The following is a 23,846-nucleotide window of genomic DNA, read 5'->3' on the forward strand; positions in this document are numbered from 1 at the left end:
GTGACCCACAGAGAGTTAGTCCTTTAGTCCTAGGTTTTTTGAATAATTGGGTAAATATTCCTTTAAACATTCTTAGGGTGTACTTAAGAAATGCTCTCTGATGCCTTCCAGTAGAGGCAGGATTTTTTTTTCAGACATTTTCTATTCAGTCCCCTTTTTACCTAAGAAATCTTTACTTGACCCTGAACATATGTATATAATTATACAAATGAAAAACATACTACTAATAATAGGTCAGATTTATTTTAAAACCTTTCTTGATATAAATAGGATTTTACCGTGGCTAACCTAGCAGTATATTTTGATTGAAATATAACATTATTTAATACATATTTAGTAGTCTTCCCATAATTTTGCATGTCCTTTGTTATGAAATTAAAATGCAGTAAGTGTTAATTTTCATTGGTTTCATTGTGTGACATGAAACTGCCAGTGAGCCCCCCTCCCCCCCCACACGAGCGCGCGCGCAAACCCATGTCTTGTGCATTGAAAAGAAATCCTGTGTGATTTTGAAAGCACCATGAACACTAGTTCACTAATCATACAAATGTTGACATGTTGTAAAATGAAACTGACAGTACATATCCAAAATATTTGTATAAGTATTTTAATGTAAGGTGCATTTATTATTATATTTTGATTAGTTGTCAAAGAACTTTATAAATATTTTTCGTTTTATGGCACAGATTTTTTTTTTTTAATTGTATGTGCATTGGTGTTTTATCTGCTTTTTTTCTGTGCGAGGGTGTCAGATCCCCTGGAGCTGTAGTTACAGCTGTGAACTGGTGTGTGGGTGCTGGAAATTGAACCCAGATCCTCTGGAAGAGCAGTCAGTGTTCTTAACTGCTGAGCTATTTTTCCAGACCCAGCTAGAATTTTGCATACTTAAGGAAGAATTAATTCTTACTGTGTTAACAAAAAAAAAAAAAAACCTTCCTCTTCTCACCATTATAATGAAGGGTAAGATGTCAGACGTATAGTTCTGAAGTAGTTTTTAATTTGTTATGGTGTCTGGACTTCCATCAATACAAGTAGCAGATGAAAAAGACATGTTATTTTCTTTTTTTCCATTTGATATTTTTTGCTTCTTTGTCAAAAGTCAGGTGTTTATAGGTGTGTGGAATAATATCCGGGTCTTCGATTCGGTTCCATTGGTCCTCCTGTCTTTTTTTTTTTTTTTGCCAATGCCAGGCTGTTTTCAGTACTTTAGCTCTGTAGTAGAGTTTGAGGTCAGGAATTGTGCTGCCTCCAGAAGTAGTTCCTTTATTGTACAGGATTCTTTTGGCTATCCTGGGTTTTTTGTTTGTTTGTTGTTGCTTTTCCATATGAAACTGAGTATGGAATGCCTGATCTGGTGTTCCACTTCGTCATTTCAGACTCATATCTAAGCTGAGTCTGATTGAGCTTAAACAGAACCACTTCAGCTTAAGGATGGCAGCCAATTAGTGTTGGATTTTCAGAGCCTCCTTTTCTCACCACTACCACCCCTTTCTCAGAAGGCAGTTGGCTGTGCCGAAGCAAGCCAGTGGTGGTGTGGAAAAGCAAAGCAGTTACTGTTTCACTACTGTGTTAGTTAATTCATCTCAGGCCTTAGGGTAAAATAAAATAAAATTATGTACCTGATAACCATGTAAAATCATGTCCAGTAAAAACTCATTGTAGAATATCTTTTGGCACGGAATGTGCTTTTTGTTCTGAGATGGCTGGAGATGATGTCTTTTTGGTAGAATGTTTATCTAGTTGGAATAAAGCCCTGGGTTCAATTCCCACCACTCAGGAGGTGGAAGCAAAAAGAAGGCTAAGGTCACCCTCAACAGCAGACATGAAGTAGAGGCCAGCCAGTGTAAAACATCAGTTTGTGTCCCAGGATAATTATTGGTTGTTCTCTGTATCTTAGGCCTTTTTTAGTTTTCATTGTGCGGTACACCTGTGCTAATCACAGGGAGTAAGTGTGGTGGCTGTATGTGCTTGCTTGACTAGAACCATCTCTTCTAGCTGTGCCCTCTCAGCCCAGCATTTATCCTGAAACAGTGCACCTGGAAATACAAAGATAAAAAACATAGAATGATAAGTATTTGTCCCTGTGCATACATGTCCCCAGTGGCACAATCTGTTTTATTCTTAATAATACAAACCTCTTTTTTAGACTTATTTGCTATGTTCTGTTCTTTTATCATGGTATCATTCAGAAGGTATTTTGTTACAGTAAAATTTGAACATATCACTCTTTCAGCTCATTCTATACAGACAGTCTGTCTTTGATTATCTAATGTGGCCAGTTCCCCTCTAGCTGTAGGGATAATTCTTCAGCTACTGTGTTAGCTCTGCCCGTGCCTGGTTATCCATTGTTACAGTCCTGAGACTTATATTCTGTTTTCTCATTAACATTTCCTGTGTGCAGCCCTGCTAAATGCATTCTAGCTATGTCAAAGTTTTAACTTTCACAGTTCCGTTTCTTTCAACTCAAAGGAGAAATAGAAATAAATTCTTTACCTTTAATTGGTTGTGTTACATTAATTAGAAAATCCCAACCTTTCTGCACTAAGCCACAAATCAGACATCTCCAAGTGTGTGTGTGGAAGATTTGCCTGAGTGTTGAGATTTGAGTTAGTTTTCTCTATAAATAAAAGATTCCCAGTGATTTTTTTCCACATTATTTCAGTTCTTATAATATTAGTTGTACATTGCTACCATTATTATAATAGACAGCTATTTAGGAGTGAGCAAACTAAAAACTCTGGTTATAAATGCATCTCTATTCCAAAAAAAAAATATCTAGTGTCTTTTAAAATCAAACAAAGACACACTGAAAATTAATTTTCTAATAATAAGACAATAGCCTTTATTTTGTTATAGCATTTTAAAAGAATTACATAGAGAGGTATTGAGAAAGTCTGGTCGTTCAGACCAGGCTAACTTGATACTGTGCGAAGCCCAGGCTTGGGTAAACTTTACTAAAACTTGATGCTGGGATTATAGACATGAACTACCATGCCTGGCTTGTCTCAACAGCTTTGAAGAATTTTAGGAATCTTTTTTTTGTTTGTTTGTTTATTTTATTTTTAGTTGTTGCAAAAAAAAATATTTCCCATTTCCCCCCCCCTCCTCGCACACATCGCCCCTCCCTCCACTCCCCTCCCCTCCCCCCCCCACTCCATTCCCCCTCCCTCTCGAGAATGAAGAGCAGTCCAGATTCCCTGCCCCGCGGGAAGTCCAAGGTCCTCCCACTTCTATCCAGGACCAGGAAGGTGAGCGTCCAAACAGGCTAGGCTCCTACAAAGCCAGTTCATGTATTAGGATCGAAACCTAGTGCCATTGTCCTTGGCTTCTCATCAGCCTTCATTGTCCATCACGCTCAGAAAGTCCGGTTTCATCCCATGCTTATTCAGTCCCAGTCCCGCTGGCCTTGGTGAGCTCCCAATAGATCAGCTCCACTGTCACAGTGGGTGGGTGCACCCCTTGTGGTCCTGACTTCCTTGCTCTTGTCCTCCTTCTGCTCCTCATTTGGATCTTAAGAGCTCAGTCCGGTGCTCCAATTTGGGTCTCTGTCTCTATCTCGATCCATCGCCAGATGAAGGTTCTAAGGTGATATGCAAGATATTCATCAGTATGGCTATAGGATAGGGTCATTTCAGGTTCCCTCTCCTCAGTTGCTCAAGGTACTACCTGGGGACATCTCCCTGGACACCTGCGAGCCCCTCTAGAGACCAGTCTCTTGTCAACCCTAAGATGGCTCCCTTAATTATTAGGCTATATATTTTTCTGCTCCCGTGTCCACCCTTCCTTTATCCCAGCCATCCCATTTCCCCAAACTCCCCCCATTCTCTCCTTCTTACGTTTCTCACCCCATTTCCCCTTAGCCCCATGCCACCTCATCCCCAAGTTCCCAGGTTTTGCCCTGAAATCTTGTCTACTTCCCATATCCAGGCGGATGACAGTATGTTTTTCTTTGGGTTCACCTTATTTAGCTTTTCTAGGATCACAACTTATATGCTCAATGTCCTTTATTTATGGCTAGAAACCAATTATGAGTGAGTACATCCCATGTTCATCTTTTTGGGACTGGGATACCTCACTCAGGAAAATAAAGACTCAACATACTCAAACCTATGGGACACTATGAAAGCAGTGCTAAGAGGAAAGTTCATAGCACTTTAAGTGCCCACTTAAAGAAAACGGAGAAAGCACACATTGGAGACTTAACTGCCCACCTGAAAGCTCTAGAAAAAAAAAAAAAAGAAGCAGACTCACCTAGGAGGAGTAGAAGACTGGAAATAATCAAACTGAGGGCTGAAATCAACAAAATAGAAACACAGAAAACAATCCAAAGAATCAACGAAACAAAAAGCTGGTTCTTGGAGAAAATCAACAAGATTGATAAACCCCTATCCAAACTAATCAAACGGCAGAGAGAGAATACACAAATGAAATTTTCAGAAATGAAAAGGGAGACATAACCACAGACACAGAGGAAATTCAGAAAATCATTAGATCTTACTACAAAAGCCTATATGCCACAAAATTGGAAAATGTTAAAGAAATGGACACCTTTTTTGATAAGTACCATATACCAAAGTTAGACCAGGACCAGGTGAACAATCTAAATAGACCTGTTAGTCGCGAAGAATTAGAAGTTGTTATAAAAAACCTCCCTACCAAAAAAAGCCCAGGTCCAGATGGTTTCAATGCGGAATTCTACCAGAACTTCCAAGAAGACCTAATACCTATACTCCTTAATGTATTTCACAATATAGAAACAGAAAAACCATTGCCGAATTTTAGGAATCTTTTAAAGGTTGGAAGCAAATTAAGATTTAAGATTAGTAACCAAGGTGTAATCATTTACTTAGGATTGCTTTTGTTTACTTGCCCATTCTTATCTCTGCTGCCTTGTCAGCAACTCCTAAAAGATGAGCAAATTTTGACTGAATGAAACAAGTCAGTTCAGAATTACATACGTTTACTTTGTCTGGAGAATTCATTTTAGCTTCACTTTTATTCATTGAGTATCAAAATAAGCCAAAAATCTATGTTATGGAAAGTAAAACTTTCCATCTTAAAGTGCCTGAGAAGAACATTGGATTCATAGATGCCTGTGGAAGCCCTGATAACACCATAGGGCCACGTTCCTTGCTGTCATCAGCCATGTTACTTAACATGCCTATACTTCATAGTTCATAGTTCACTTTTCAGTCCTAAGGACAGGATTCACATGGAAATACATTTCCCATTATCATGGGTTTCTGGGAAGTAAATAGCCTAAGTATAATATTTGATAGATTGTGATTATGTTTGTAATTGTTTTTAAAAATTCTCTTTTCAATTTTTAAGTTCTGCTCTTGAATCAGCCAGAGAAGATTCTTCAAGCTTAGTTGCTGAACTTCAAGAGAAGCTTCAGGAAGAAAAAGCTAAGTTTCTAGAACAGCTTGAAGAACAAGAAAAAAGAAAGAATGAAGAAATGCAGAATGTCCGAACATCTTTGATTGCTGAACAACAGGTGTGTTTCAGAGTTGGGGAAGCAGGATAGAAGCCAGCCAAGCTAGTTCTCTGTGCAGCTGAGGAGGGTTCTTAGATGTTAGTTTGTTTCCATTACTTGGTTTTCTTAATTTTTGTTTGATCTTCTTAATAATAAAAGCATTTATTTAAAAGGAAAACTTAACAGTGATTTGTCATATGACTGTAGCTAGCAGACTATGTAAGAATTTTCAACTCAGGCTGACATGGAATCTCTGCTTTTGAGCATGTGAACTTAGAGCTTCTTTGGCACAACTCATTCTACATGTAATTGACTAGGCTCTTTCTGTGCAAATTCTCACTGTGTTCTTTCATAAGCACATACTCAAAAAATATAAATAAAATAAAAAAGCATACTGGATTTCAAATTCCCATAATGGATTAGGGGCTGAATTAACTGATTTAACTGAATCAGTTTAATTGATTTAACTGAAAAAATGTGAAGCTAACAACTATCTGAATTATCCTAAGTTAAAAATGTGTTTTAAAAAAATACTAGAGATGACGTCTAAGATACCTAACAATTTCAAATAAAGGCCAATTGGTTCTTAATCTCACTACTCCTTTTTATGTAAATTTGCTTATTATAAATTTTGATTATTATTTTAATCCATTTCATATCACAGAAATAGAAAAGTTTTCAAAATGGTTAATATGCTTTTATATGTATTAATTTTCTACATATTAACAAATTTAATAGTACTAAGCTACATTTTTTTTAATTTTTATTTTTGGTTTTTTCAGACAGGGTTTCTCTGTGTAACAACCCTGGCTGTCCTGGAATTCACTCTGTAGCCACACTGGCCTCAAACTCACAAAGATATGCCTGCCTCTGCCTCCCAAGTTAATGCCTCCTGCCCCTAAACTATTAATTATTAATATTTCCTTTTTAGAGGTTTTTCAGTGTCTTCCTTGCCTGAAATCATAACTTAGTTTGTTCTTTACTAATAGATATTGTCTAAAACTATCAGTTAAATCTCTCTGTTGCCATTAATGGATTCCTAAAAGTGTGAGGCAAGGAGGTCTGCTAAGCTGATAAAAGAGTTAGGGTAGGTCATTCTCTCGTGTATCTTCTATTTTAGGAAGATTTTAATGAACTCTTATAAACAAATATAACCTCTTTTGTAAATGAAACTGTAATTAAAATTGCCAGTTATAAGAGCCCTCTAAGCAATTGGGTATGTGAACATCTTTGCAGTGAGAAATGGTGAAACCTTGGGATTAATAAGTCTCGTTACTGTACGGGTCCAGAGGCCATCGCAAAAGTAAGACCGAAAGAGAATTACATGCTAGTGTGGTAATCATGAGTTAGCCAAAGATCAAAGATATCAGAAAAAGGAAAATTACCCAAAGAAAACGTCATGTATGCAACAGCACTCTTTAAATTGTGCATCCTTTTACTATTTTCCCTAAAATATCAAGCATTTGATAATACCTTTCTTCTAATAGTACAGGCAAAATGAGAAAATAAAATTTGTTTTCAAGATACTAAGTCTCAACCAAGAAAATATAACCTTTATTGGAATACATACCACTAGCTTTGTTGTGTGACTCCATAATATACCTCAGAAAAGAGTACCTGCAACCTATTTTCATAGCATTGGCTGCTAAGTGTGTGCAGATGATTGACTCTTACTGTTGTTTCAGACCAATTTTAACACTGTTTTAACAAGAGAGAAAATGAGGAAAGAAAACATAATAAATGATCTCAGTGATAAATTAAAAAGTACAATGCAGCAACAAGAGCGAGATAAAGGTTAGTGGTGTCTTATAATATGATTTTAAAAATTTTTTGTAAAGCACTTATTTATTATTAAGTAATGCTTCTTTAACTTGGGGTCTTAGATTTGATAGAGTCCCTTTCTGAAGACCGAGCTCGTTTGCTTGAAGAGAAGAAGAAGCTTGAAGAGGAAGTGAGCAAATTGCGCACCAGCAGTTTCCTTCCCTCGGCCTCTGCAGCTGCTGCCCCAGAGCTCTACGGGGCCTGTGCACCTGAGCTGCCTGGGGAGACAGAGAGAGCAGCCACGGAGATAGCTGATGAAGGAAGGGTGGACTCAGCGATGGAGACAAGCATGATGTCTGTCCAGTAAGCAGCTCTGTCTTCCACTGTGTTCATCACGGCCACACTGGGCCTGAGCCTGCTGTCACAGGCGGCTAATCTCAGCCTTGAAGGATGCCAAGGCAGGCAGATCACAGGGGAAAGCTCCACGTTCAAGGCCACAGTACACAGTTTAGTTGAGGCTCTGTTTTAAAATTACAGAACAAACAAACAAAAAAGGAAATACTCTCTAATAATTTGTGTTTTGTGATAATGGGTTTTTTTTGTTTAAAAGCTCTGGCTTTGCAAACCAGGCTGGCCTTGAACTCAGAGATCCACCTGCCTCTTTACCTTACTAATTGTTCTCAGCCCGTGTAAAAGTGTGATTTTAAAAAGGACAAAGTAAAAGACACTAAGAGACTGTTGAAATTAGAAGTCATAAATGATACAAATTAATCCAGAGTGGAAACAACCTGCAGGGGGAAATAAACCTAACTATATTCTATATACAGGAGAGGCAGTTAAAACAATGTAGAAAGCTCAGTGTAAGGCCAGGCACATAAGAGCATTTATCTAGTATTCCCAGTGTGATGGTGGTGGCATGGGGGACAGAGACTGGCAGATCTCGAGCTCATTGGCCAGCAGAATTATTGAACTCCAGGGTCAATGAGAAAAGTCAAAAAATGGTAGCAAGCCCTCTCTCAACGAAGACTCCAATGCTGACCTGTGGTCTTCATACATACGCACACACACACATGCATAGACCACACATACACACCCAAAATAAGGTACAGTCACCATAATATTCGCAGAGAGCTATATTACATCATATACATTTCTTTGGAAATGAATTGAGTGAGATAAAAACATATTTAATATCTGGGAAAGTATGGATTTTTGAAGAAAGTCTCTATATAAAAAGGTATGCAAAGTTTTGCTTATTATTTTAGGAAGTATCTGAGTTTACATACAGATTAATAGCTACTCTAATCTATATGGGTTACTTTTGAAAAATTTAGTACAAGTTCTTATTCTACTAAAGTTATCTGAATTGGTACTAGTATTTAAGTTTCTAGATTTTTTTTTTTTTATTTTTTGAGACTGGGTTACTTCAGACTGTCCAGGCACTGTGTAAACCAGGCTAACCTTGAACTCACAGAATTCACCTGTTTGCCTCCTGCATTACCACACCTGGCTAAACTTCTAAAATTCTATTTGATTGTCTAATTCAAAGTTTTAAAGTTCTTAAACTTTATTAACAAATATCCTCCCACTTTCAGAGAAAACACGCTATCCGAAGAGAAGCAGAGGATCATGCTTCTGGAGCGGGTGAGCAGACCTTCTGTGCAGTGCTTGTCTAATATGACAACAAGTACAAAAGAAAAACACTCAAATTCTGAGACCAGTACATTTTGAGGTGCTGTATGAATTAAATGTTTTGTTATTGTCTTTTGTCATTTGTTCTCCATTAACAGTTAGCAATTGGGTCAGTGAATATTATCTATAGAGTCAGAAAAGAGCATACATTTTATTAATGAGAGCCCAGGAATCAACAATGATTAACCAATCCAATAGATTAAGAATTTCATTACATTTGCTTTTTAAAAAAGATTTTCTTTTTTGAGATGAGCAAGAATATAAGAAAATTAATAAATATTCAAGTAATAAAGTTGTTTTTTTTTTTTTTTTTTTTGGTTTTTCGAGACAGGGTTTCTCTGTGGCTTTGGAGCCTGTCCTGGAACTAGCTCTGTAGACCAGGCTGGTCTCGAACTCACAGAGATCTGCCTGCCTCTGCCTCCCGAGTGCTGGGATTAAAGGCATGCGCCACCATCGCCCGGCAGTAATGAAGTTTTTAATAAATATTAATTAAAGCAAAGAAGACAAGTTGGCAGTAAGGGAATTCCAGTTGCAAACAAAATTGTATATACAAACTCACAGAAACACATAGACATAAAAAGATAAAAAATTGGACAATTTTTATGAATCAACAGTACTTTGAAAAGAGCACGAACTCTCCATGACTAGTTTCATTCTCGGCATCATAAAGTTTCTTACCAGTGTCTTCATTCTTTACAAGCTTAGATGCGTGACAGTGACCCAAAGTCAGGCCATCTCATCTTATTCAAATGATTCGGCCATTTTTCCTTTTTGTTTAGCTTAGAATCACACAGCATGTAGTAATACACTGTAATGCAGGCTCCACCTCTGAACTAGAGAATCTTTTCTGATAAGTGCAGATATTATTGTGTGTTTAAAATTCCACAGCTAATGACAAAATTTGAAAACTTGAGAAAGCAAGTCTTGGGACAGTGTAGCCAGTGTTGTCATTCTCATAAAGTGATTAGTGATGAGAACAGTTAAAGTCTCTGGACATACATACACACAGTGTAAAGATGAGAACCTTGCTAGCTGTTCCGGGTAAACCATGGCTCTCTCTCGCTCTCTCTCCCTGCAGACGTTGCAGCTGAAAGAAGAAGAAAACAAGCGGTTAAATCAGAGGCTGGTAAGAGTCTCTGGTTGTCTTTTTCAAAACTGTTCAGTTTCTATTTTTTAAAATGTATTTATTTATTATGTATACAGTATTTTGCCTGCCTGTAAGCGCACGGGTCAGAAGAGGGCACCAGATCTTATTGCAGATGGTTGTGAGTCACCATGTAGTTGCTGGGAATTGAACTCAGGACCTCTGGAAGAGCAGCTAGTGCTCTTGACCTTTGAGAGCAGCCCTCAGTTTCTATAAAGTTACAGACATCTTCCGCCAGTTTTTAAAACACACTTAAACAGGAAGGGAGCACATGTGCCACCATGGTTTGAATACAGAAATCAGAGGACAGCTTCACAAAATACGTTCTGTGACCATTGGGCTTGGGGATTGAACTCAGGTCATCAGGCTTGGGGGCAAGTGCCTTCAACCTGCTATGCCATCTTACCAGTCCAGAATGTATATGATTAACTCATACTAGTGTTTGTAAAGCCATTTGGACATTGGCCCTCACTAGCTCTCAGTAGATGAAGTCAGGTCAGAGTAATACTTGGTTGTAGAATTACACCATAGATGTATGTATGAATATTTTGCCCACATTTCTATATGTGTACCTGTGTGTGCCTGTGGTAGTTGTGACCCATCATGTAGATGTTGGCACTGAACCCACGTCCTCTGGAAAAGCAGTCAGTGCTCTTCACTGAGCCATCTCTCCAGCCCATCCTGTTTTTCTTGACTTGAAAATAATCCTCGTGGAAATTTAACCAAGTAGACCTTACTAGGATATTTAGGGGGGAAAATGAAAAATAATATAGTAATTTATTTAAGAAAACTATATTTCTTGAAGTTCCTTGTTTGTGTTTGTGATCTTTGTGCATATAATTGAGTGAATTAGGAGTGCTTTTTAACATTTATATTTACTCTGATGAATCTTGTATGTGAAGATAGCTAGCTATGCCCTTGTGACTTTAATTCCTCTGGCAGCCCACTGTAGAGACAATCATATTTTGCTTTATTTACCCCTAAATCAGATTGTGTTCCTTGCACTTAAAACAGTTTTTTATACATATCACAATACATACATGGTTAACTTTTGTACAAGGCTAACTTTTAGAAGTTGGTTCTCTCCTTCCACCATGGTCCCAAGGCTTATGCTACAAGCGCTTTTACCAATTAACCATTTCTACTGGCCCCTGCAATTGATTATTTTAATAGGTAACAGTGAGCCCACTGTAGTGACACATACCATTTATTCCAGCACTCAGAAGGCAGAGGGAGGCAAATCTCTGAGTCGTGGGCCAGCCTAGTTTACATAGAAAGTGTCCCTTCACCTGGGGCTATAAAGAAAGAAGCTGCCTCAGAAACAATTAACTATCCATGTAATCCCTGTGCTCAGGAGGCAGGTGTATCTCCGTGAGTTCCAGGACAGCTAGGGCTACACAGAGAATCTCTGTGATATGTCAAGAAACAAAAGTAAATGTAGTGAAGCATATCCTCTCTTTTCCTTTGTTTTTGAGACAGCATCTCTTTCTAGTTGCATGCAGTGCAACTAGAGTTTAGTAATCCTAGCTCCAGAGTTTAGTAATTCCAGCAAGGCTTTTACCACCATTGACAGCCTCTCTTTTTTTCCTTTTGCCAATATACAAACAACAAAAATTAGATGTTCTATACCTATAGACTACAAATTAAGGCTTTAAAGATATTATCCAATACATTTTTTAATATAGTGTCCCCAAGGGAAAATAAGCCCCATTTGGCCGAGATTTTTACTAATATTTATTGTTTTGTTTTCATAGGACAATAGGGTTTGAGAACCATTTTTAAGCTGCTTTGTTCTAGCATGTAGGATAGTAGTAACAAGAGAAACAGATACTCCCACATGACCCAGAGAGCTAGCACATGCATCCATACCTGGTTTCTAGAGAAGTGTGCTTTCCCACTATCTTCACACAGAAGTATTTATATGTTGTTCTCCACACTAGAGCCTTATAGAGTGAACCTGTGTAAGACTGAACTTCACTGGTAGAATATATGTCATTTTTCTGGTTAATTTTATCAAATCTCTGCAAGATGTGAGGCCTTCCTAGTCAGTAAACTTCCTTGTTCTCTAAGCTCTGCTCTGTACCAAATAGTATTTGGAAGGGAATGAATGAAGTTGGTACACCAAGTTTAGATTTCATTGTTGACTTATTCCTGAATGTAAATATTACTTAAGTGTGGTCTTTTCAGCTTGAACATTTCTGGGGAGTGTGGTATTTTAGATGTGTGCAGCTCATGTGTGATTCCTTCTTTTGTTCCAGATGTCTCAGAGCATGTCCTCAGTGTCTTCAAGGCATTCTGAAAAAATAGCCATACGAGAGTAAGTATTTAATTTTTATTTTGTGAGTTTTGAATCAAATTATTTGTTAATGAAGACGTTGTCATCATAGTGATCATTTAGACTATGCTGAGTGCCTTGTGTAAAAGCTCGTTGGAAAACAAGGATTTTCACAATTATCCTGGAGCCCTGTGCACTGTGTTCCGGGTCATTAGCGTTGTGTCATTGGCATAAAATGCTTGCAGCATTTCTTGTACTGGCTAATACCTGAGCTGCCATCTACTCTGAAAAAAACTTCCTTAGTCCTCGTTTGACAAATTATCTGGTACAAATTAATCTAACCTGTTGAAGTAGTTGTTTCTCCTGTGGGTTGTCTGGCAGGATCTTCGGAGTAATAAAGAAAAGCAGCATAGCTACTCGTGAAGCCTGGCCTGTTGTTCAAGAATTGCTGAACTTTTAAACATTTATTTGGTTTTTTTACAAGGTAGCCCAGGCTGGTCTGACCCACACACACCATCTTCTTGAATTGTTTCCTCAGATGTTAGGATGAAAGGAGTGGATCCTAGGGCCCAGCTTCTGAATTAAATGTTTGTGAAGACCTTGATTGTACTTACAATAGATTTTTGTTGTTAATTGGTTTGAGATTTTTTGTTTGTTTGTTTACTTTTTTATGGTTCTTAGATATCTGTTCTGGCCCTGGCATCTGTTTTATCTTCTGTTAGTGATGAAATGTCAGGATGGCTCTCTGTACTTAACTAGCTGTGCATCAAATCATTGCTATTTGGAAGATGAGATGAGCTTAATATAACTGGCTCAGAAGCTTAATATTTAAGCTTTTGCAGTTCACTCAAACAGCGCTTACCCCATCATCGCAGCAGTATTTCAAACTCTTCTTACACCATGCTTGTGTCATCGCCTGTCGCCTTAGTGCTGAGAAAGTGAAGGCCAGAGATAGTTGCCTGCAAGTCAAAGGCCAGCCTGGATCACATAGCAAGAGCCTGTCTCAAAAATAGGAAAGAGAGGACTGGAGAGATGGCTCAACCATAAAGGGCTATGCTCACAACAAGAAAAGGGAAGGAAAGAAAGCTTAACTGATTTGTCAGGTAGAGAACCTAACACATAAGATTACCCTGACAACTAAAATCTGAGGCTCTCTAGAACCCATTAATATTTTGAGCACAATTTGACAGGTAGACACTAGTAAGTGCATGTAAGCAGTTGCAACTTCATTTTCATATGTTCTTTAAGGTTTATACTGAGGCTTTCTGAGACCTACCTGAACACATGGACTTACTTCAGTGGCTTTTACTTTTAGAATAAAGAGTGTCAGGCTGTTTTCTTTGTATAAAATGAAAGATTACGGAGGGAAACTTATCCCGTGGCTAAATATTTCTCCTACCTGATAAAAATGTGGTCGTTTTTCTTTTCTTTTCTTTCCTTTAATTAGATAATGAAAATTTTATTAAGAAAATTTCTGGTTTTTAAAAGTTTCTGGCTGTTGATTTGAACATCTGTACAATTAAATGCAAGGGACTTATGGGGACCTTCAAGTCATCCCAATGGGTGTACATCACAGGATGTGTGTGAAGGTTAGGGAACAGTCTGCAGATTTCTCCCACCATTGGGTTCTAGGAACTGAGCTCAGGACATCAAATCTGTGAAAAGATTCCTTTGCCCATTGTGACAGCTTCCCACCCTCTCCAATCTCTTCTATTTTATTGTACAGTATTTGTGTGTGTCCTGTATGCGCATCCTATCTACTTTAAATTATCTCTAGATTGCTTGTAACCCCTAATGCAAATGCAGTACTAATAGTTTTAACCTGTACCACTTGGTGTATTGACAAAGGGAAGTTGTGTGAGCATCCCTGTGGTCAGCAGACACCTCTTTCCATAGCAGTTACACCTGGACAGCTGAATCCGGTGGATATAGAACCCACAGATTCAGAGCCAGCTGGATACTATGAAGTTTGTATCACATGTGATAAACCCTCTCTAGGACAGTAACCTTCCTCTCCTTAGTTTTCAGGTGGGAGATTTGGTTCTCATCATCCTAGATGAACGGCATGACAATTATGTGTTGTTTACTGTTAGTCCTACTTTGTATTTTCTGCATTCAGAGTCTCTTCCTGCCCTGGACCTCAAACCAGGTGAGGGAGGTAAGTGTCACATACAGTCCTAAAATATTAATCTTGAGTGGAGGATATATATAGTCTCATGTTGTGTATTATATACACAAAGTAAGTCATTTGGAGGAAATATTGTTCACTTTTTGTTACAAAATCTCTACATTAGTTACATAAGTTTTATGGACTTAATCTAAAATTTATTGTAGTGCTCTCCAGCGGATCAACTGATCAAATGGTATACATATTCAAACACGATATAAGTAAGAATTCTCATGTTCATTCTGTTGACAATTAGCATATGGTTAATTTAATTTATTTCCTATGTATATTTCTAAACATGTAAATCTGGAAATGTGCACAGCTACTATAATTCTGAAAGAAAGGGCTTGCCTCCTCATTAGGCGTCCTGTACTGTCCATCATTCTTGGTCTCTCTGCACAGGAAGTCCACTTCAGGATTTAATTTGGTTTTTCATTATTAATTGCTTACTGAATCCCAATTGTTTTGACATTGCTGTGTTAGGCACTGTGGTTGCAGGTTCCAATCCACACTGAAGGACAGAAATCTGTTTTCACTTGGATGCTAGAATTGTATTACCACTTTGAGAAGTAGAGGTCATCATAATAGTTCCTTCAGCAGGTGGCAGTGTCGAGTTAATTATTTGCTCATGATATCCACCTAGTTTGCTAGTGTTCTTTGAGGGGGGTATCACTTTTTGAGGGAGTAGCACCCGTATATTTGCATGTTGGAAAATGCAACAGATTGTTTTTTCAGTAAATAAAAAAGTTAGTTTTAGTAATTTCAATGTTTTTTAGAGTATTGAATGTTCTTGAGAACACCATTACTCTTTTGATTCTGCAGTGTTTTTTTTTCCCATGAACTTTGAAGAGTAAATTAACAATTTATTCACTAGCTTCAGGTGCATCTCGACGACCCTGGGTCCTTGGAAAAGTAATGGAAAAGGAATATTGTCAAGCCAAAAAGGTAAAAACTATAGCTTTTAACTATAGTTATACCCTGTCATTATACCCTATAACCTATGGATATTATTGTATGGAAATAGTAACTAGTATTTTGAGATTTTTTGCTAAGTTTAATTAGAGCTTGAGTTTTATTAAATTTAGTTTAAGCCAGAAATCTTGTAAGTATTGCTGTTGTGTTTAGGTAGAAGAGATAGATTACAAACATTCCATTCACCTACAAAGCAGAACAGCTAGTGTAACTCATGTTGACAGCACATTGCATAACTGCAAGCAAAAGTGAATTCTGTGTATAGAGTTAGTCTTTACTCATTGCTGTATGCTACCCCATTGGTGAAAGATGCTCTCAGGGTTGGAGGTTAAACTGAAATTAACAAGCCAGGATTGGTAGTACACTGTAATCATATCAATTAAGAAGCCATGGCAGAGACAGAAGGATCAATAGTTTTAAGCCATTCCGGGTTATGAATATATATGCCTGTAATCCTAACCTTTGGGAGTCTGCAAATTTGAATCGAGTCTAATCAGCATAGTGAATGCAGGGCATCAAGGGTATATAGTAAGATTGCATTAGAGAGAGGAGGAGTTATAGCATCCCCACCCTCCACGCCAATGTTAGTTACCCGGGATATTCTCACTTGGTCAAGAGCGTTATCCTTTGTAGTCTGTAGTAAAGAGTCTACTTTACGCCCCTCCCCAATATTCTAGCAGTAAGCAGTGCGGTTGAAGGGGACTTGTATAAGTTGATTTAGTCATTCAATGATTTCATTTTTTTCTTTCCCTCCTAGGCACAAAACAGATTTAAAGTTCCTTTGGGGACAAAGTTTTACAGGGTGAAAGCTGTGTCATGGAATAAGAAAGTATAGCCATAGAAGAAATCTACATCTGATACCATTTTCTGATTTGTCCTCCAGTGCTAATAAATCACTCAAACAACTGGCCATCCTGTTTTTACAAAAGTCAACACAACAGTATACTTCATTGGTGATCTGCACATTTAAGTGGATACATCTTAAGAACAATAAATTCATCAAAATTCTTGGCTGAATCGAAATGGTTTTGTTTTGTTTCCACCCAAATAACTAGAAATGCGGACCAAACTAGTTAATTTCTTCAAGGGCGGAGCCTGCACTGTGGCTTGTGACTAGCCTCGTTAATTGCCTGTTAATAAACATTAGCTAAATAGATACCAGTGTTGTCGTTACCAGCATCTGTTCTCTTGTGAACTCAAGAGTCCTTTCACTCTTTAACGCGTACTTTATAAAATGTATAAATCCTTCCAAACTATTTAAAAAGGAGTGTTACTGCATGCAGATAATCATAATTTTGAGTTTGCCTCAGAAGACTGCTAACGCAAATTCTTTAATTTTTTAAAATGCCCTTTGATGTTTCAAAAAATAAATAACAGTGTAATTTGACTGACTTTAAGATCAGCCATAAATGATGAGCAATCTTCAGAAGCACTCTTCAGACAGCCCATTGTTCTTCTGGGGAAGGAGAGTCTGCACCGCTGAGATTTTCAAGTGCAGGACTCAAACGTCTCAGCATCTTAGAACTGTTTCAAATAATCATATTGATGAACTCATAGAGATATTCATTGTACATTAACATATAGAGGTCATTCAAATAACAAAATACTGTATTGTAAAGGACCTGTACAATTTTAAGACAATAAAGAATTGAAAGTGTAAATGTGTGTGCCTTTTGAAGGTTACATTTCTAATCTATTTGTGTGATTGCTGGGAAGGGTAAAAAAATGTCTGTATCAAAGAGAAACGTGTTAATTATAAAAATATTGTTTGTATCATATGTAACAGTGAAGTGGTGCTCTCTGGAAGGGAACCCTGTAAAGTCAGGCTTTAGAAGCTGGCACTGCGCTAACTGTGCTGAAGCAGCTGGTTGATTGGAGAGAATGTCTTCAGGGCTATTGCTAGAGAGCAGTAAGAAAGTCTTTTTCAGAAATATTTAATTTCTTCATAAAAATAAGTTGAATATTTTTATAAGTATGTAATCTAATAGAACAAAAATAGAATAAACATAGTGTATAGAATACTGAATTTGACAACATTACTGAATAAATGAACAAATGATTTCATACGTTTCTATTCAATCCTTCGATGACATCTTTATGGAGTAACTACAAGTATATCAGAAATGACTGTATTTTTTTTTAACAATTGTGTTTGTGTCTGAGTCTCAGGCCTTTTTACTTAATGCTCTTCAGATTTAATATATGGTATTATGCTGTAGAATTATTGGAATCATTGCTGTAACACTAAATTTCTCCTTAATACTGATCTTAATGTTAGTTGTGGTTGTTGATTATTTTTGTTATATGGTGCATTCACATTCATCTTGTCAGTGTTCACACATCTCATAATAAAATGAAAGCTGAGATAATTTTGTTAGAAGAGAAACAAAACATTCCCAAGAAGCTAAATTCATTGAGTCTTAGTTTTGTACAATTCGAAGCAATATGAGCTTTGGAACTAGAATGCATAACTTTCAGTCTCATATGACTTCCATAAACTTACTCCTCATTTGTGCCATGTTTAAATCAGGGTAATGGAACCTACATAATGTAGTTTGCACTTTTAATGCAAATTATAAATATTAGTGTTTAAGCAGTTTTAGGAATGTTCAATACTCAACAAATGTTAACTAATATAAAAGTTTCTTTATACGGACAGTACTGTCATGTGGCAAAAGAAATGTAGCTTTGGTGGGGCCAGATTCAGTTCCAGCATCTCAGGAGGCTGAGGTTGGAGTGCTTGAGCAAAAGGAAGAGCCCATCTAAAGAGCAGGTGGGAAAAAGCTTTTTACCATAAACTTTTTGGTTTTCCCAGACAGGCTTTCTCTGTGCAACCCTGGCTGTCCAGGAGCTTGGCTTTGTAGGTAAGGATGTCAGATAGTGTTGGCACATGCCTTTAATCCCAGTAGTTGGAAGGAAGAAAGAGGCAGACAGATCCCTGAGTTCAAGACCAACTTGTGAAGCCAGGGCTTCACAGAGAAAAATGCATGTTATATGTGACAGCAATTTGTAATAATAAAAGGACTATATTTGACTGACTCATGCCTATAAATCAAGCATCTCAAACATCTGAAGAGGATCCAAAATTTAAAGCCAACCTGGGCTCTAAGACTCTGTCTCCGAGAAAAATAAATGTAGTGTACAGAACTCTTACAGTTGTACTGTTTTGAAATAGTGAATAAGGTATCTGAGAGGCTTCATCCAGCGACTGATGAAAACATGCAAACTCACAGCCAAAAATTAGGATGAACCCAGCGAATCCTGCAGAAGGGGGGGAAGGATTGTAGGAGTCAGAGGGGTCAAGGACAACACAAAGCCCAGAGTATCAACTAATTTTGGCTTACAGGGGATCACAGACTGAACCAATAACCTGCAGGCTGTGGAGCCTGCAGGGGAATTGCCTAGACCCTTTGCATATATGTTAGAGTTGAGTGCTTTGGTCTTCTTATGGGACTCCTAACAGTGGGAGCAGGGGCTGTCTCTGATGCTAAACTGGATTTAGGATCCTCTTCATCATACTGTGTTGCCTTGCCCAGCCTTAATATAAGGGAAGGTGTTTAGTCTTACTGCATTGTGATATACCATATTATGTTATCCTTGAAGGAACTGCTCTTTCCTGAACAGAAGTGCGAAAGGAGTAGATTGGGATGTGGGGAATTGTGGAACTGAGTGGAGGGAGGGAAACTATGGCCAGGATGTTAGATAAATGACAACAAACAAGGTATGAAAGATTTTTAAAAAATAGCCTCTAATTTTTCATAGTTTACTTTTGCTTTTGAAACAGGAACTCTTTATATCCCCGGCTGTCCTGTAACTCACCATGTAAACCAGGCTGGCCTCAGACTCACAGAGGTTCACCTGCCTTCCAAATGCTGGGCTTAAGACATGTGCCGCCATGCCTGGATAATGTGAATTTCTATGTCCCCTTCATTGTTTCCTTGGTCTTTAACATATAATTTTATATTGTAAGTGTTCCTTAAGAGTCTGTTCCCGCAAATTTACCTGCTCCTTAAAATTTAAGAGTAAGATATTAAGATCTGATTGTGAACTATATTTACCTATCAGCTGTGAAAAATGGACATGACCAAGGCACCTTACAGAAGAAAGGTTGGTGGTTTCTGGTTTCAGAAGAATACTAGTCCATGGTAACAGAGCGGAGGTGGCAAATAGTACTTAGCTAGCCGAGCAGCTTCTGAGATTTCACATCTGAACTGTCTTTTACATTACCAAGTTCAGTTCCATGAGGATAGCATTGGACCTTCTGGATCACAGCTTCTGTCATGATCCCGAGGAAACATTTTCTAGAAGAGTTTACCTCCATGATGCTGGCCCCTTTTTAATCGCAATTGATTCTTCTACCTCAACTGGCCAGTATTGACTTGTTGCAGCAAAGCCAAGATTTCATTTTAGTGCATCTGGTCACTTGTTAATGCCTCTGAGTCACAGAGTCTCAGCTGACCAAACACCACAGATTCTTAAACTTCTGATACTGAACAAGCCAAGACCATGTCATCTGCCCTGCTCCCATCTTCTAAGCTCTCACAAAAGCCCAGAGTCCCAAGGTCCTTCCACAATACTACCAAAACATGGGTGGTCTGTCCCGCAGTGTCCCACAAACCTGCCGATAACCTCTGCCTTCATTTTCTATTACATGGTTTCTATTACTGTGTTCAAACACTGTGACCGAAAGTAATGTGGGGAGCAAAGGATTTCATCTTAACTCTCACAGGTCATACTCCATAACTGAAGGAAGTCAGGGCACAAACTGAAACAGACCATAGAACAGTGCTGCTTACTAGCTTGCTCCCCACAGCCTGTTCACCCTGTTTTCTGATAGAACTCAGGACTACCTATCCAAGGGTGGTATCCCTCCTCCTAATCTGGCCCTCCCACTTCAATCATTAATTCAGGAAAGGCCCTACATGCTTTCCCAAAGACAACCAATGGAAACTTCTCAATTGAAGTTCCTTTTCGCGTACAATTCTAGCTTGTGATAAACTTAGTTAACATTACATTTATTTGATGGTGGTGGGGTGATCGTTAGGATTTTGATACAGATCACATCGAATATGTCGATCACCAGAGGAGTATTACCTATTCGGTAGTATTATTTCTGTTAAACCATAAAGGAGGTTCTTTTTCCATCTTGTCAGTTCTCAGAATTTTACCATTTTGGTATGCAAGTCCTTCCCTAGGCACTTTCTTCTTAGATGTTTCAGTGTTGCCTGATGCCACTGTTTTGTCATGTTTCGCTAATGTTCATTTGTTGCTCTTATATCCTGAAACTTAAGTGTTTGCTTTACTCTTGGGCTGTTAAGGCTTTTGTGGAGAGAAGGGGGGATGTTAAGGCTTTTGTGTCACCTGTCAGTATAGCTCCACTTCTTTGGTCGCCTTTCTAGAACATCCATATTTTGTCATGTAGATTTGAAAATGGGCACCCGTGACTCATTTATGGTGAAAAAGCATTGCCCATCACCATTATCATGTTAGGTGAGTCAACAGTTGTAGGGGTCTCTTTCTCTAGCTCAGCAGCCTGACTTAACAGTGACATCTTAACAGAGTCTCACAGAGATTTTTATGTTCGTTTCTACCACACAACATCCATACTCAAAATCTTCAGCTTGTTGAGCACAGTTCTGAGTAGTATAATAACTGCTTTATTTCAGCTAAGTTACTCGCAAAGACTGAACATTTTAGGATTTGTTTCCTCTTTTTTTTTTTTTTTTTTTTGGTTTTTCGAGACAGGGTTTCTCTGTGGCTTTGGAGCCTGTCCTGGAACTAGCTCTGTAGACCAGGCTGGTCTTGAACTCACAGAGATCCGCCTACCTCTGCCTCCCAAGTGCTGGGATTAAGGGCGTGCGCCACCACCGCCCGGCCTCCTCTGTTTTATCTTGCATCACCAAAACAGCTAAAAATACGCCAACTGACATGCTTCGAGCATGTCCTGACAACCTTGGCAAGCATGGCAGGCAGCTTTGCTAGTGTGGCCAATGGTTTTTGCTGTTTCTAGACAGAAGTCTCCACATTTGTAGCCTCCAACAGCATTTTCTCTACCATTTTCTCTATTACAGCAGTATGTTCGGAATATTTGTTTCATCCGCATCTTTCTGTTGAAACTTCTGTGTGTTGTGTGACTGATCATTTTAAGACTTTGTTGCCTAAGATAACAAAATTTATTTGCACATTTGGCTCTAGAAGTGTTTTGATGACTGGGGCTGAGTAGTCTATATGGTGATGTCCTCACAGCTTAGATTTAGGAATGCCTTGTGTAGCCCCTTTGAAAACTGATGCTTCCAAAAGGCATTATAGTAAGCATGTCAACACAATCAGAGGACTGGTCACATTCTTGGTCAAAGTCAGACTCAACACAGAGTTAACATGTTAGGGATAGCTTCGGGGGTCTAAAATTACATTCCTTTTTTTTAAAAAAAAATAGGTAGGCTTGAAATAGCTGTTGTCCTTCAATATTTAGACAGATTTACATATATCATTGGGCTTTTAAAAATACGCAGGTTGGGAATACATCTTAGTTGGACTGCTTGCTCATCTTAAGGTCTTGGGTTTGGTCTTCAGCACCACAAGAGCAAAAATCATGTGAGTGAATGTGGACTAAAATCAAGCGATGTTGGTAAAGCTTAATCGTTATAAATTTACCTATCTTAATTATTCAAAATTAGGAAACATGACTTATTAATGCCTACTTATCGGTAGCTCTTATGTTCATCATACTCTCACTAAGTTTTCTTTAGCCAAAATTTTTAAGTAGTTTAATTTATAATCTTTATGGATGAGATGGAAATTCTTGCAAGCAGTTCTTAACATAGTGGTCAAGAGATGAAGCAGTCAGCTCTAAACTATGTGGTTTACATACTTCTTGGGTGTCTCAGACTTGGCAGTAACTTAGAGTAAGCAATGCCTTTCATTTCTACCTTAAAGTTACTAGCAATGGTGTTTCCAATGTTAAGAAAAGGTGGCACCCCTCAAGGTAAATGCAGGTTCCACTCTTCATTTAATCTCAGATCTAAGCAGCAAAACATGTGTCCTATTAGAGTGCAGCCCAGGGCTGTGTTTCTATAGAGAAGATGCACCCCATGGAAACACTGCTGATTGCTTTTTCCGCGCCCATCACCACTTATGTCTGTACTTGAAGTTGCTCTGAACTTTTCATTTTGACCATTTTAGGGGATTCCAGTGGTTTCTATGGCTCTTAACAGCTTTTTGTTTTGTGTTGTTTTGCTTCACAAATGTTAGGGTATATTTCAGAACTCTGGTTTTGTGGTACCTAAAAAAGTAGCTTCTGACAATCTGATCTCAAAATGATGTTGTAATCTTTCTTAACTGCTTTAGAAATGTCATCATCCAATTCCAGTAGAGCTGGAGAGCTTGTGTTGTTGGTCTTACTTGTAATCTCTCTGGAATTCTGCTTTGCCAGTGAATGTGACCTTAACTAGCCCAGGAGATGAACGTGAATGCTTATGTTTTAAGTTCTCTGAAAATGTATAGCCTGTCTCACAAGCATAAACTGTCTACATTCTCATCATATTCTGCCATCCTGGATTGTATATTTGTTTCCATATGCATCATCTTTCAGTATAGCCCTGGAGGCCTATTACTGCCTTTAAAGCAGGCTTGAGTTTCCTAATAGAAATTCATATTTTCCCCTTCTGCCATCATCCACTTAATAGCTGTTTCACAGAAGTACCGCATTCTCGTGACTGTTCCCATTTAGCCTCAGTCAAGGGGGTGGAGGTGAGAGCAGTGTTTGTGGATCTTGACAGGGTTATTTCCTCCAAAAACCTCCAGCAGAGGGCTTGCCTTAAGTCATGAAAGCAATGCACATATTTGTGAATACAGTGAGATCTGCAACTTGATATGGCACTACTGGCCAGTACCCATGAGGCCTGCCTGTATCTGAAGAGAAACGGTGGAAGAGGAGGGGGTGGGGTGAGGTTGGGGTGGGGTGGGGGACTGAGGAGAGGAGGGAGGGGGCGGTGGTAGTGCACTCCCATAATCCTAGCACTAGAGGCAGAGGCAGGTAGATCTCTACGAGTTCAAGGCCAGTCTGGTCTACAAAATGAGTTCAAGGACAGCCAGGGGTGCTACACAGAGAAAGAGAAACCCTGTCTCAAAACAAACCAATAAATAAATAAAAAACGTAGTGAGATGTCCTAGAAGTAACAGTGTCCTACTAAATAAAACTGTGGGTTGGAGCATCAGTCCAGTCCTGTTAAGGCCATGTGGTTGGGAGCAGCAGGTCGTCCTACAGTTCTAGATCCTGGTTTGTGAACAGATCTTTACACTAACCCGTGCTGCCTAAAAACACACGTACCCTTCACAGCCATGAAAGTCAGTCTAGCCA

The 23,846-nt window shown here is 38.5% G+C and overlaps 1 protein-coding gene across 3 annotated transcripts in view; it reads left to right on the forward strand.

Moving 5' to 3' along the window:
* Positions 1–17,759, forward strand: part of Rb1cc1 (RB1 inducible coiled-coil 1) — a 65,469-nt gene extending 47,710 nt beyond the window's left edge. For 2 of the 3 annotated variants that reach the window (XM_075967082.1, XM_075967081.1), the window contains 9 exons: positions 5,332–5,497; positions 7,162–7,270; positions 7,360–7,600; positions 8,833–8,881; positions 10,008–10,055; positions 12,332–12,390; positions 14,370–14,506; positions 15,390–15,460; positions 16,245–17,759. In XM_075967082.1, coding sequence (XP_075823197.1) covers positions 5,332–5,497; positions 7,162–7,270; positions 7,360–7,600; positions 8,833–8,881; positions 10,008–10,055; positions 12,332–12,390; positions 14,370–14,506; positions 15,390–15,460; positions 16,245–16,322 — 958 coding nt within the window. In that variant the 3' untranslated portion in view covers positions 16,323–17,759. The remainder of the gene's footprint in view (positions 1–5,331; positions 5,498–7,161; positions 7,271–7,359; positions 7,601–8,832; positions 8,882–10,007; positions 10,056–12,331; positions 12,391–14,369; positions 14,507–15,389; positions 15,461–16,244) is intronic. The other variant, XM_075967083.1, reaches the window with a different exon arrangement.
* The last annotated feature ends 6,087 nt before the right edge of the window (positions 17,760–23,846 follow it).

The sequence above is a fragment of the Microtus pennsylvanicus genome, chromosome 3 (genome assembly GCF_037038515.1).
Source record: "Microtus pennsylvanicus isolate mMicPen1 chromosome 3, mMicPen1.hap1, whole genome shotgun sequence".
NCBI lineage: Eukaryota > Metazoa > Chordata > Mammalia > Rodentia > Cricetidae > Microtus > Microtus pennsylvanicus.